The sequence below is a fragment of the Pristiophorus japonicus genome, chromosome 3 (assembly GCF_044704955.1).
Source record: "Pristiophorus japonicus isolate sPriJap1 chromosome 3, sPriJap1.hap1, whole genome shotgun sequence".
NCBI classification, from domain to species: Eukaryota; Metazoa; Chordata; class Chondrichthyes; family Pristiophoridae; genus Pristiophorus; species Pristiophorus japonicus.
In genome coordinates this window covers 215,043,556-215,058,220 of record NC_091979.1, presented here as the reverse complement: position 1 = coordinate 215,058,220, position 14,665 = coordinate 215,043,556, and the positions used below count along the sequence as shown (strand labels likewise).

General features: G+C 45.7%; 1 protein-coding gene across 1 annotated transcript in view; it reads right to left on the bottom strand.

Annotated features, from left to right (window-relative positions):
• trpm2 (transient receptor potential cation channel, subfamily M, member 2) overlaps positions 1-14,665 on the bottom strand; it is a 410,019-nt gene that overhangs the window by 48,895 nt on the left and 346,459 nt on the right. The window contains exon 31 of the mRNA XM_070876247.1: positions 3,344-3,430. Coding sequence (XP_070732348.1) covers positions 3,344-3,430 — 87 coding nt within the window. The remainder of the gene's footprint in view (positions 1-3,343; positions 3,431-14,665) is intronic.

Here is a 14,665-nt window from a genome sequence, read left to right as displayed (position 1 = left end):
ATCAGCCATGATCTTATTGAATGGCGGAGCAGGCTCGAGGGGCTAGATGGCCTACTCCTGTTCCTAATTCTTATGTTCTTATGTTCTAATTACATCGATCTATCTTACAAATAATGTTCTCAGTCTCTAGTCTTTTGAGTTCTTGCTCAGCTTTCTCCTTGAGTACATATGGTACGGAACGTGGCTTGTAGTAAACCGATCTAGCGTCCTTCTGTACCCTGACACTCGCCTTGAAGCCTTGGATCGGACTGCCCGTTTCGCAGAATACCTTCGGATACTTCTTGATAACCTCTTCCATTGATGAAAATCTCGCTGCCACTCAGAAAATCTTACTCCAATCCAGCTTCAGTGAGCTCAACCAATTTCTTCCTAGTAAGGCGGGCTTGTCTCCTTTCACTACTATTAAAGGCAAGTTCTGAAATTGATCTTTATATTTCACCGGTACGGTGATACGACCTACCACAGGAATTTTCTCTCCCGAGTAGCCTCGCAGCTCTATCTTGGATTTCTCCAGTTGAAAATCACGCAATTTGTCGCGGTATAGTGACTCCGGTACTACACTCACGGATGCACCCATGTCAATTTCCTTGGTATCTTGAATCCCGCAACATCTATGTGGATTTTGATGCTTTCTGAATCGCTGTCCGTTAACCTCGTGCTCCTGATGACGTGTAACTCTAACATCTCCTTGTCCTGTTGTTGTTCTTCCATGCTATGTAGTCTCTTGAGATTTCTACTCATAGCTTTGAATGTTGGACTCATAGCTTTGAAAGCTGGTTTACCCTTCAGTCGGCATGCCTTCGCAAGATGCCCAGTCTTCCTGCAGAAGACACACTCTGCCTTCACGTATGGACAACTTTGAGCAATGTGTTGTCCCAGGCACCTATAGCACGACTTCGACGCTCTGTTAGAATTTCCAGTTTCTGAGACTTTGGGCCCCCACCATCTTTTACCTTGAACCTGCAGGTGAGTTACCTCGTTTGACTGATGACCGTAATTATTATTAATTCTCGGGAATATTGTTCGGCCATGCCCATCAACCTCACTGCCTGACAAGCAATCTCAAAAGTCAAGTCATCCGTCGTCAATAACTTCCTTCTGATTGCATCATTTTACACCCACAAACAAAACGATCCCGTAATGCTCAGTTTTGAAAGTTTCCAAAATTACAGCGCATCGATAGCTTTTTTAATGCAACGATGTAATCACTGAGACTCTCATCAGTCTTTTGATTCTGAATCCCGAAAAGATAGCTTTCAGCAATTTCTAACGGTTTGGGGTTATAGTGCTGCTCCAGCTTCATTAAAATTTCTTTAAGCGTTGTGTCCTTTGGCTCGTCAGGCACAAGCAGATTTACAAGGGTTTCGTATAATGTCGGACCCGCCTCTGATAAGAAGATCGCTTTCTTACGTTCCAACACAGCCCGGTTTTGGACTGCATTGTCTGGAACTTCGATTATGTTATTTGCAGTGAAATACATTTCTAGCCAATCCACATACGCTTTAAAACGTTCCTGGTCATGTCTATATTCACCCAAATATCCCAATACACCTGCCATTTTAATCTCTAGCTGTTCACACCATATGCTGTATTTACCTCGGATTTTGTAGCTTTTTTCCAAAGACAGAAACTTCCAAAGTCTCTCTGTCGGCTGTCTGAATCCTTCACCAACAAAATTTAAGCTTTAAATCATCCGAAAAATTCTATCTCAATCGCCAAATGTGATATCTTCACAGAGCACAGCACACACAGCTCCTAACATGGCAGGCAGCTCTCTCAGAAGCCTCCGGAAATCTGTCTGGTTCTGTTTATTATTAACCCTGCACTTGCAGTACACAATATGTCTACATCCACAAAGTGGAGCTGCAAACATTGCAAGCTTACAGTCATTACACTGTCGACAAAGTTCCTCACAAAAGGCTCTTTGTTATGTTCAAAGCTTTAGGGATTTAGGGAAGAATCAGCATGAGTGTTTGGAGAGAAAAAGGGGAAAATTCAATAGCTGCAAATTCACGGTGTTGGGGATGGACACTGTTGAGATATACCCTTGAGGCAAGAGCTAGGAGTACAGAAGTGGAAATTGTACTGGCTAGTTCATCCTAGCACAGCTCCCACAGTCACTAACATTAGAAGGGAAAAACACTGCACAAAAGAGTCACTTATAAAAGCAGAGAGCTTGACAGAGTGGATGATGGAAGGATGTTTCCCCTGGCTGGAGAGTCTAGAACTAGGGGGTCACAGTTTCAAGTAAGTGGTCAGCCATTTAGGACTGAAATGAGGAGCACAAATTCTGACAATGTGTCCTGTGTCCTCAATAAGTGGCCAGAGTGAGGTTCTAATTAAGGGGGAAAGGAGAACAGTTAATGAGGTTATCGCGAGCTGGTCACCTGAGGCTTTATTTCTTACTGTAGATTAACCAGGACTGTATTGTAAGAAAAAAGAAAAAGACTTGCATTTATCGAGTGCCCTTTCACAACAACAATAAGAACTTGTATTTATATAGCACCGTTAATGTAGTGAAACGTCCCAAGGCACTTCCCAGGAGTATTATGCGCTAAAAATTTGACACCAAGTCGTGTACGTAGAAATTAGCGCAGGTTACCAAAAGCTTGGTCAAAGAGGTATGTTTTAAGGAGTGTCCTGAAGGAGAAAAGAGAGGTAGAGAGGTGGAGAGGTTTAGGCAGGGAGTTCCAGAGTTTGGGGCCTAGGCAACAGAAGGCACGGCCACCAATGGTTGAGCGATTATAATCAGGGATGCTCAGGAGGTCAGAATTAGAGGAGCTCAGACATCTCAGGCAGTTGATAAGCCCCAAAGCACTTTACAGCCAATGAACATTTTGAAGTGTAGTCATCGCTTTAATGTAGGAAACGCAGCAACCAATTTGTGCACAGCAAAGTCCCACAAACAGCAATGTGATAATGATCTTATAATCTGGTTTTAGTGATGTTGATTGAGGGATAAATATTAGCCAGGGCATTGGAGATAACTCCCCTGCTCTTCTTTGAAATAGTGCCATTGGATCTTTTATGTTTAGCTGAGAGCAAGCGGGGCTTCAGTTTAATGTTGCATTCGAAAGACGCCACGTCCGACAATGCAGTGCTCCCTCAGCACTGCACTGGAGTGCCAGCCTAGATTTTTGTGTTCAAATCTTTGGAGTGGGACTTGAACCCACAACCTTCTGACTCTGAGGTGCTACCCACTGAACTATAACGGACACCACTACAGACAGGGGCAAAAGACAAACTACCTGAACATGCAGAGGAAAAAAACCCACAGTACTGAGGACTTAAAACCCTTTTGTGATTCCTTACTATAGACAAGTGCCGGAGGCTGTCTTCTTACCGTGTAATGATGGGATCCATTGCATAGTTTGGTCCAAAACAGCGAAGGCTTCCTCTTCCACCCAGACCGGTCCTTCCCACTGGATTCCTGAAACATTCATGGGCAAGATTTTGGCTGCAACATCTCGAAAGTTAGTAACCAAACACTGTGCTGCCACAAGAGGGCTGAGCAGAAATTCACCTCACTGCATGGGCCGGTCTCCAATCCCAGGACACACAAGGTCATTTCAATATTAGGGGCCGGTCCCACCTCTCAGGCCATGGGATATTGGAGCTGTTCTCTGCTGACCTGAGGGGAGGGAGCACTGGGGCCACAGACAAACTGCCTGAACATACAGAGGAAATTTACTAGAATGGTCCAAGGGATAAGGGTCTTCAGTTATGTGGAGCGACTGGAGAAGCTGGGGTTGTTCTCCTGAGAGCAGAGAAGGGTCAGGGGAGATTTAAAAGCAGGAAGAGCTTTGATAGAGTAAATAAGGAGAAACTGTTTCCGCAGGAGGGTCTGTAACCAGAGGACACAGATTTAAGGTAATTGACCAAAGAACCAGAGGCGAGATGAGGAGAATGTTTTGACGCAGCGTGTCGTGATGACCTGGAATGCACTGCCTGAAAGGGTGGTGGAAGAAGATTCTATAGTAACTTTCAACAGGGAATTGGATAAGTACTGAAAGGGAAATATTTGCAGGGCTATGAGGAAAGAGCTGGGGAATGGAACTAATTGGATAGCTCATTCAAAGTGCTGGCACAGGCATGATGGGCTGAATGGCCTCCTTCTATACTGTATCATTCTATGATTCTATGTTAAGTCCTTCAGCTCCCAGAATGGTCAGCCCCCAAGTCAAATGACAGTCAATGGAGGAGAAATTTGGTCGTGCCTCTTGCGGCGTTGTCCCGCACGGAGTGGTACATTTCGCACCAGCAAATGGCTTGCGTCTGCCGCCGCAAAATTCATCAGCTGGGCCCTGAGTTTGGAGCACCGGGCTAAGGGAGGCACTCACACCTCTTTTAAGGTGCTAGGCCGGCTGAGCCACTGAAAATCCCAAGCGAAACAGCCGGCCTGGGAGCGCCCTAACAGAGGCTTCCATGGAGAAAAAAACCCCGTAAAAAAAAAACCCAACAAAAACATTGCACTTCATTACTGACGCAACCGCAACATAAATCACAAAAAGATAAAAAAGAAAAACAATCACACTTACCTGAGGTAAACAGTTCTTCAATCACTTCGGCTGGTACAACTTGGAATGCCCCGAGGGCATTCATGGACTCTACGGAGCGGGCACGATCCAAATATCAAGCCGATGTCGCAAGCAGAGACGTTACACTCCGGCTTGCCTCTCCCGGGTGGTACTGCTCTGCACCCCCGGAAACCCGGCACCAAATGTCCCAGTGGGGCGCTGGAAGTTGGCTGTCCAGGCACAAGTGCTTTTCACTGCCATTGCCGCCCCTCCGGGGCACTAAGAGGGGCAGCAAAAGATCAAAAATCCAGCCCATTAAGTCTGGGATTGATTGCTGTTCAAACTCCTCTTAGAGGAACCCACACACTGTGGAGGCTTCCTGCACCAGCCGTGTGTCTGTAGTGGCCATGCTGCTAGAAAATCAGATGACATTTCTAAGGTGAACCAGAAATTTCCGCACCCTAGACCTGCACCAAAACTGTCTTCAGGCTGGGAGGGGTTGGGCAGGAGAAGGGGCCTCTCTCCCCCAATTCTAATTTTTTATTCCAGCTCTCAAGGGTTGGGAAATCTGTGAGAGAAGATTTCTGGCCCCTCTACCACATTACACCCATGCTCCATCCTGTGAAAGTACTGACATTGAATCTATAAAGGAAGAAAGAAAGAAAGATCTTGCATTTTATATATCACCTTTCACATCCTCAAGATGTCCCAAAGCACTTCACAGCCAATATAATGTAGACAAACATCAATTTGTACACAGCAAGATTCCACAACAAAGGGATAAATGACCAATAATCTGTTTTTAGTGGCATTGGTTAAGGGAATAAATGTTGGGCAGGACAACTCCCTACTTTTCTTCAAATAGTACCATGTGATCTTTTACATCCACCTCAGTTTAATGTCTTATCCAAAAGATGGCACCTCCAACAGTGCAACTGTTCCTCAGTACTGCACAGGAGCATCAGCCCGCAGTAAGTGCTCAAGTCTCTAGAGTGGGACGTGAACCCATGACCTTCTGACTTAGAGCCGAGAATGCTACCACTAAGGTATGGTCGACTCCAATGTTACTGTTGTCTTTGACATTCCTCTATCAGCAAAGCCGTTTCAACCAAAGCCCAAGGTTGCTGCTCACATTTGTTTAAAATGCCCTGATTCCAGCTTTCACTCTCTGTCTAGAGGTTCTACAAGAAGAGATTCTTCTCCTTCCATCTGGAGATTCTCTTTGATAATTTCTGCCACAGCTTCATTCTTGTTTTATATTTTTTCCCTTTTGTTTCTTTCTGTGTCTACACGCGCTCCAAATCCATCCAGCAGGAGTGGCATCTGACTGTTTCCAGCTATAAAACTCTCTGCTCCTGTGGTGATATGTCCGCCCACAGAGGCAAGGCTGAGATCAGGCGGAGTATCGGCACAGAATCTGGTGCTTGGCACTAACACACATTCTTAGCCAGTGCAGTGTGCCATTGTGTCACCACACAACCTGCTCTTGTTTCAAAGCCAAATTTACTTTTAATGTAAACCTGCACACATGCCATTCCTAGTCACTAAGTACTGCAGTAGCTGCAGCCACGAGAGGGCCAGAATGCAGGACACTGCCAAGGTTGGAAAGACGAGAAGGTAAATCTGGAAGTAGTGATTAGGTGACACTACGTTTAAGATTGACGGAGTAAGAGTAGACTGAGGGAGGGGTGGAAGCCTACAGTTCAGAGGTCCACAGAGTAGAAAACGGTGCACTCAGTCTTGATCGCGACAGAGTGAGGCTGCCGGGGATGCAGGAAGGAGGATTATTTGGAGTTTAGGAGGGACAAGAGAGGATTGTTTGGAGGAGCACGGCCTGTAGTGCACTCAATCACATAAACTGATGGTTAAAGACAGTTTGGAGGCTGAAGATGAGAGATGGGCTTCTGGTCAAACCCATGAGAAATAGTAAACTACACAACACTGAATTTCACACCAATAAACTTTCACACAATGGTGGTGGAAAGTAACAGTTTAAAGTTTTCATTTGTGGTTAGAATTTCCATATTGAAAGTGTTAATTGAATGTTGGTGCTGAGTAATTTAGCAGTTTGTTGCATTACTTGTAGAGATTCTTCCTACAGGGTAAATAATGCATAAAATAGCAAGACACGTCACATGAGCAATAGGGTTTAAGCTCGTTGGGTGCTGGTTATCTCCCACTCCTCTATTTCCGCTAATGGGGGATTCAAAAACGGAGGGATAATAAATCTTAAAATTAGAACGAGGCCATTCAGACGGGAAATCAGGAAGCACGTTTTTATACAAATTGAAGTAGAAATCTGGAATTCTCTTGGGAAAACATGAGAACATCTTGGGAGAACATCAGAGAGAGCCAGTATGGATTTGTAAAGGGTAAGTCATGTCTAACAAATCTAGTTGAATCTATTTGAGGAGATAACCAACGGGCAGGTATGGGAACGTCTATCTTTTGTAGGTTAATTACTTGATTAATGACAGCTATCGTCACCAATCAGAAGGTCGGGACACAACAAATAAACTGTAACTTAAACTAAAAATTTAAATGAAACTAAATAAATCAAATTAACATTTTTGTTCTGGAGGGTGATGAAGCACTCCAGTCCCTCCGGTGCCCACCAGTCGCGGAAGGCCTCGAGCGTGGGCACCGCATGCTCAATCTCCAGCGGCAGCCTGGCACAAATGTAACTGTAAAAGAGAGGCAGGCAGTCGGGCAGAACGACCCCCTGACCGCCTGCCGCCTGGACCTGTCGATGGCCACCTTGGGCAGGCCCAGGAATAGTCCTATGAGGAGATCCTCCGACTTGCCCGCACCCCCGCCTCCGCACCCCACCGGTGGCCAAAGATCAGGAACGTAGGACTGAAGTGCCGCCAAAAATTGAGGAGCAGCCCTTTCAAATAGTGGAGCAGGGATTGCAACCTCACACACTCTACATACGCATGAAACATGGACTCCTCTAGGCTGCAGAAAGTGCAGGCGGCCTGGGAGTCCGTATAAGGGACTGTCTATGGATGTTATTTATATGGGCTTCCAGAAGGCACTCAATAAGGTTTCACATAAGAGACTGTTAAAAAAATGAGAGCACATGGAATTGGAGGCACCCTTTTGGCTTGGATTTGGAACTGGTTAGGAGGTAGGAGACAGAGGGGCTAAATTCGATTGCCCCTGAAAATGGGTACGGGGCCTGCAGTACGTGATTAATCTGCACCCGTTGCTTAGCATGTAAAATTTGTGCTGCCTGCTAAGTTAAAAGATTGCAGCATTGAGGCAGTGCAAATGCACTGTTGAGTGGCTGAATGCCTCAGCAGGGGGCCCAAGTTTGTCTGAGGTTTGCATCACTTAAAGCTAGCCTGCATTACTTAAAGCCAGCCAACACCTCTCATTCTGGCTGGAGCAGGCACTGGTATTGACTGGGGAAGAGAGGTTGACCTGCAAATGGAGCAACAGGGAGCAACAGGGAGAGAGTGTGCTCCAAAGTCCTCAGATGCTGCACTGGAGGCCTTGGTGAAGGAGGTGGACAGGAGGAGCGAGGTCCTCTATCCACAGGGGGCCAGGAGGCCCTTTGGACAAACTCTATGAAGGCAGTGGAAGCAGGTAGCTGTGGCGGTCAATGCCAGAAGTCACGCACTGAGGACCTCGATGCAGTGCTGCAAAAAGTTCAACGACCCCACACGAGTGGTCAAGGTCAGTGAATTCATCTTCAAGTGCCATATCCCACCAACTGTACCACTAGCCTCACACACACTGCTCACACACTAGCAAGAAATATAAAAACAGATTATAAGAGCTTCTACAAGTATGTAAAAAGGAAAAAAGTAACAAAAGTAAGTGTTGGTCCCTTAGAGGCTGAGACAGGTGAAATTATACTGGGGAATAAGGAAATGGCAAAGACTTTAAACAGATATTGTGCATCTATCTTCACAGTAGAAGATACAAAAAGCATACCTAAAATAGTGTGGAACCAAGGGGCTAATAAGAGTGAGGAACTTAAAGTAATTAATATAAGTAAAGAAAAACTGCTTGAGAAACTAATGGGACTAAAAGCCGACAAATCCCCTGGACCCGATGGCCTACATCTGAGGGTTCTAAAAGAGGTGGCATTGATTGTGATCTTCCAAAATTCCCTAGATTCTAGAATGATCCCAGGTGGCAAATGTAACTCCACTATTCAAGAAAGGAGGAAGAGAGAAAACAGGATACAGGCCAGTTAGCCTGACATCAGTCCTCAGAAAAATGCTGGAATCAATTGTTAAGGAAATGGTAACAGGGCACTTGGAAAATCATAATATGATTAGGCACAGTCAACATGGTTTTATGAAAGGGACATTGTGTTTAATACATTTATTAGAGTTTTTGATGATGTAACTAGCAGGGTAAATAAAGGGGAACCAGTGAATATAGTACATTTAGATTTCCAAAAGGCATTCAATAAGCTGCCACATAAAAGATTGTTATGCAAGAGAGGGGCTCATGGAGTTTTGGGGTAATATATTAGCATGGATAGAGGATTGGTTAAAGGACAGAAAACAGAGAGTCGGGATAAATGGGTCATTTTCCAGTTGACAGGTTGTAATTCGTGGGATGCCCCAAGGATCAGTGCTGGGCCCTCAGCTATTTACAATATATATTAATGACTTAGATAAGGTGATCAAGTGTAATGTATCCAAGTTTGCTGACATTACAAAGTTAGGTTGGAAAGTAAGCTGTGAGGAAGACACAAAGAGCCTGGAAAAGGATATAGACAGGTTAAGTGACTGGGCAGTAAGGTGGCAGATGGATTATAATGTGGGAAAATGTGAGGCTATTCACTTTGATCGGAAGAATAGAAAAACAAAATATTTTTTAAATGGTGAGAAATTATTAAATGTTGGTATTCAGAGAGATTTAGGTGTCCTTGTACAGGAAACACAAAAAGTTAACATGCAGGTACAGCAAGCAAGGGAGGTAAATGGCATGTTGGCCTTTATTGCAAGGGGGTTGGAGTACAAGAGTAAGAAAGTCTTACTACAATCTTACAGGGCCTTGATGAGACCACACATGGAGCACTGTGCACAGTTTTGGTCTCCTTATCTGAGAAAGGACATGCATGCCTTGGAGGTGGTGCAACTAAGGTTCACTTGATTGATCCCTGGGATGAGAGGGTTATCCTATGAGGAGAGATTGTGTAGAATGGGCCTATACTGTGTGGAGTTTAGAAGAATGAGAGGTAATCTCATTGAAACATATAAGATGTTGAGGGGGATTGACAGGGTAGATGTTGAGAGGTTGTTTCCCCTGGCTGGAGAGTCATAGGGCTAGAACCTTCATTTTTGAGCTTATCGCCCAAAAATGGGCATTATTTCCGGTGTGGGTGGTAAAAAAGGGTTTTCAGATTGCTGGCTTCTTGCCCATTCGCAAAACACCTAGTTTACATTTTTTGAAAATGGGCGTTAGTGTGAGCGATATCAAATGGGCGGCAGCGTTACATTTTTCTGACCTTCTGCCATAAGGTGTGGCCGTCCTTAGCAACGGCATGGCAATGCTCGATTCATGAGGTCAAGGATCACCATGACATGTGAAGAAGAGGAGACAGAGAGAGAGGGAGCTCAGAGGGACTAAAAGCGTGGCTGGGTGTGGTGTGGCTGCTTTGGGAGAAAGGAGGGAGACTTTAGAGCTTCACAGCAAGTAGGCAAACCAAAAAGTAGCTGTTACCAGGCACATATTTGACCGAATTTGCCCTATAATGGAGGGAGAGGAGGAGGCATCACAGCACGCTGTGGAGACTGAAGCTGGAGAGAGCAGTGAGGTGGGAGAGAAACACATTGGAGGCCACAAAAGAGCCAGGAGGTTCTCGGACGAGGCAAATGCCTCCCTCCTGCAGGAGGTCGAGTCACGCTGGGGTGATTTGACCCAGGGAGGGCGTGGGAAGCCCACCCCAAAGGCCTACCAGAAGATATAGACTGAGATAGCAGAGGTGGTCTTGCCGGTGACCAACGAGGTGCGTGAGGGCAACCAATGTCGCAAACGATGGAACGACCTTGTGGGATTCGCAAGAGTAAGTATTACATTGATTTACATGCACGTATGTATTTATATAATTTGATTTGTAACAGTCATGAGTGACTATCAGCAGATGTGAGGTCTTGCACTTTGACCGGGAATGTTTTACTCAAAGCCTGCAGTCACAGTGTTGTATGTCTTCAGGTAAAGAATGATAATAATCATAATAATCATGATTACATCTGTCAGTTATGTGTTGCATCAGTGTCTGTGACAGTATCTAGCAATGATATCACGCAATAATCTCATGCCATGTCATCCTGTCACCTTTTACAGAAGAAAATTATCGACGATGGGATCCATGCAGAGGTGAACGGGTGGGGGGCCACCAGTCCTCAGCGACATCACTGACATGGAGGAGCGAGTGCTAGCACTCGTGGGGACAGCCACGGACCGCATCTGCAGACCCTGAAGTGATGCCACATGAGTAAAGCTTACACCATTGCGTGATGTAAAGTCAATAGATGTCACACCAACTCATATCCGACCAATCATATATGATAGATGATTTCTAAAAGTGTCATAGACATAAAGCTGGCCTAATGAAAATCATTGCAATCCACAATGTGTTGAAGGTCATGAAATGTGATGGCTGCGATGATTTTGAGAGCAGTGGTGCTTTTGTCGTGCATATGCTGTGTGTAGTGCTGGACTCACCTTGTCACCCTAGCACCCTCTTCTCCTCTAAAACTGACTGCAAATGTTTCTATAGATATGTGAAGAGAAAAAGGTTAGTGAAGACAAACGTAGGTCCCTTGCAGTCAGATTCAGGTGAATTTATAATGGGAAACAAAGAAATGACGGACCAGTTAAGCAAATACTTTGGTTCTGTCTTCACGAAGGAAGACACAAATAACTTTTTGGGAATACTAGGGGACCGAGGGTCTAGTGAGAAGGAGGAACTGAAGGAAATCCTTATTAGGCAGGAAATTGTGTTGGGATTGAGGCCGATAAATCCCCAGGGCCTGATAGTCTGCATCCCAGAGTACTTAAGGAAGTGGCCCTAGAAATAGTGGATGCATTGGTGATCATTTTCCAACAGTCTATCGACTCTGAATCAGTTTCTATGGATTGGAGGGTAACTAATGTAACACCACTTTTTAAGAAAGGAAGGAGAGAGAAAACGGATAATTATAGACCGGTTAGCCTGACATCAGTGATGGTGAAAATGTTGGAATCAATTACTAAAGATGAAATAGCAGCATATTTGGAAAGCAGTGACAGGATCGGTCCAAGTCAGCATGGATTTATGAAAGGGAAATTATGCTTGCCAAATCTTCTAGAATTTTTTGAGGATGTAATTGGTAAAGTGGACAAGGGAGAACCAGTGGATGTGGTGTATTTGGATTTCAAAAGGCTTTTGACAAGGTCCCACACAAGAGATTGGTGTGCAAAATTAAAGCACATGACATTGGGGGTAATGTACTGACGTGGATAGAGAACTGGTTGGCAGACAGGAAGTAGAGACTCGGGATAAACGGGTCCTTTTCAGAATGGCAGGCAGTGACTAGTGGGGTGCCGCAGGGCTCAGTGCTGGGACACCAGCTATTTACAATATACATTAATGATTTAGATGAAGGAATTGAGTGTAATATCTCCAAGTTTGCAGATGACACTAAGCTGGGTGGCGGTGTGAGCTGTGAGGAGGATGCTAAGAGGCTGCAGGGTGACTTGGACAGGTTAGGTGAGTGAGCAAACGCATGGCAGATGCTGTATAATGTGAATTAATGTGAGGTTATCCACTTTGGTGGCAAAAACATGAAGGAAGAATATTATCTGAATGGTGGCAGATTAGGAAAAGGGGAGGTGCAACGAGATCTGGGTGTCATGGTACATCAGTCATTGAAAGTTGGCATGCAGGTACAGCAGGCGGTGAAGAAGGCAAATGGCATGTTGGCCTTCATAGCTAGGGGATTTGAGTATAGGAGCAGGGAGGTCTTACTGCAGTTGTACATGGCCTTGGTGAAGCCTCACCTGGAGTATTGTGTTCAGTTTTGGTCTCCTAATCTGAGGAAGGACGTTCTTGCTATTGAGGGAGTGCAGCGAAGGTTCACCAAACTGATTCTCGGGATGGTAGGACTGACATATGAGGAGAGACTGGATTGACTGGGCCTGTATTCACTGGAGTTTAGAAGAATGAGAGGGGATCTCATAGAAACATATACAATAATGACGGGACTGAACAGATTAGAATGTTCCCGATGTTGGGGAAGTCCAGAACCAGGGACATGGTCTAAGGATAAGGCGTAAGCCATTTAGGACTGAGATGAGGAGAAACTTCTTCACTCAGAGAGTTGTTAATCTGTGGAATTCCCTACCGCAGAGAGTTGTTGAAGCCAGTTCATTGGATATATTTAAGGGGGAGTTAGATATGGCCCTTACGGCTAAAGGAATCAAGGGGTATGGAGAGAAAGCAGGAAAAGGGTACTGAGGTGAATGATCTTATTGAATGGTGGTGCAGGCTCGAAGGGCCAAATGGCTTACTCCTGCACCTATTTTCTATGTTTCTATGTTTCTAACAACTTCATTTGTGTCTTGCAGCTCAGCCAGCAGCGTGGCCCCAGGCAAGACCACAGAGGCCAGAAGGTGTGGACGATCCTACTACATCTGGTGCTGAGGAGCTCCGATTGTCGCCCGTCAATCCGCTGGGTCTGTTCTCGACGGATGAGAGCACGGACTTCGAAGAACTTGCATCGCCACGCTCCAGAACCCATTCCATCCCAAGGCTATCTATTGATCCTTCGGTGATTCCCACCTCCACTCTGGAGGTGCCGGCCCCAAGCACCTCTCCACAGGGCACCCCATTTGTTCCCAGGACGGCGCCGACTCCGTGGAGGCCTCGTGGACGCGACAGGTCTGTTCCACGAGCGCGACATGACAGCGGAGAGATGGTTCAGTTGTCCAGGAGGACAGTAGACATTGGTGACCAGCTCATCGAAGCTTTGGGGGGCATATCCCGACACCTGGCCACCACGTCCAAGTACATTCCGCGCATGGCGGAGTCCCTGAATGTGATAGCCAGGAACACTGCTGCCACAGCCCTCCCAGTCATCCCAGAGCGCGGCAGTCCTCCCCTAGGTTCCGCACCACCACCGCAAATGATAGATGCGACCAACTACCAAGATCTTGCTTCTGCATCAGAGAATTTTGCCCCCTCAGCACCTCCCGCTCCCGTACCCATTCAATTAACGCATCTGCCTTCGTCCCCTCCAATGAGGCACTGCCTGAGGAGCTCCTCGGCCAGGTGCCTTGGAGCGAGGTGGGGAAGGGATAGAGGTGGGGAGAAGAAAGAGAGGGGGTACGGAAAGTGAGGTGCACATGTGCAGGTGATGGCTGTGTTATATCTCCATCTGTGTGTATGCAATTTGTTGCAATGTATGGGGGCTGGGGACCACGCTCCTGCTTTGCCTTTGTATTCTGTGTTGCTGAACATGTTGACCTTGTGATTTATGTCAATGGTGGAAAAAGTGGGATGTGGGCGGGGGTTGGGTGTTATTGGCTGTGTTACTTATGATTTTAGACCAATGTTGGTATTAAACTTTTGTTATTGAACATAACCTTGTTGCGCATTGTCTCAGATAGCTGGACCATTACACACTGGCAATTCCTTTACCGTGAAAGTGTTAAATACAACTTTATGTCAATCAACACATAAACTTTAACTGGCACCAAGGTGATGGGCATCATTGATGTCTGAGCTGTACACACACAGCAGTGTGTCAGCGTTGTCACTCACATCAACGCTCTTTCAGGCAAATCTTTCTGATATCGGCTCCTCACGTAAGAGTGGGATTTAACAAATGCCAGCCACACCGCTGGTGTTCATCCTGGTTAGTTCCACTTTTTGTGGGCAGTTTTTTGAGCGGGTGATATTCTGGGTGATATGTGTGCGAGGTGGTGAAATTGACCACGGGCGATCTCCATGGCCGCTAGTTTGGGTAAATATGCTCTTTACGACAAAAAACAGTTGCCGGACCTTATTATTGAATCTTGGCATTAAGTCCGTGAGGAAAGTAATGATGGGCGATACTATGGCCGTTTAAATCGCCCATTCTGCTGATTCCCCCCCAAAAAAGTGGCCGGGCGGTAATATTTTTTCTTGCCGTTAAGCA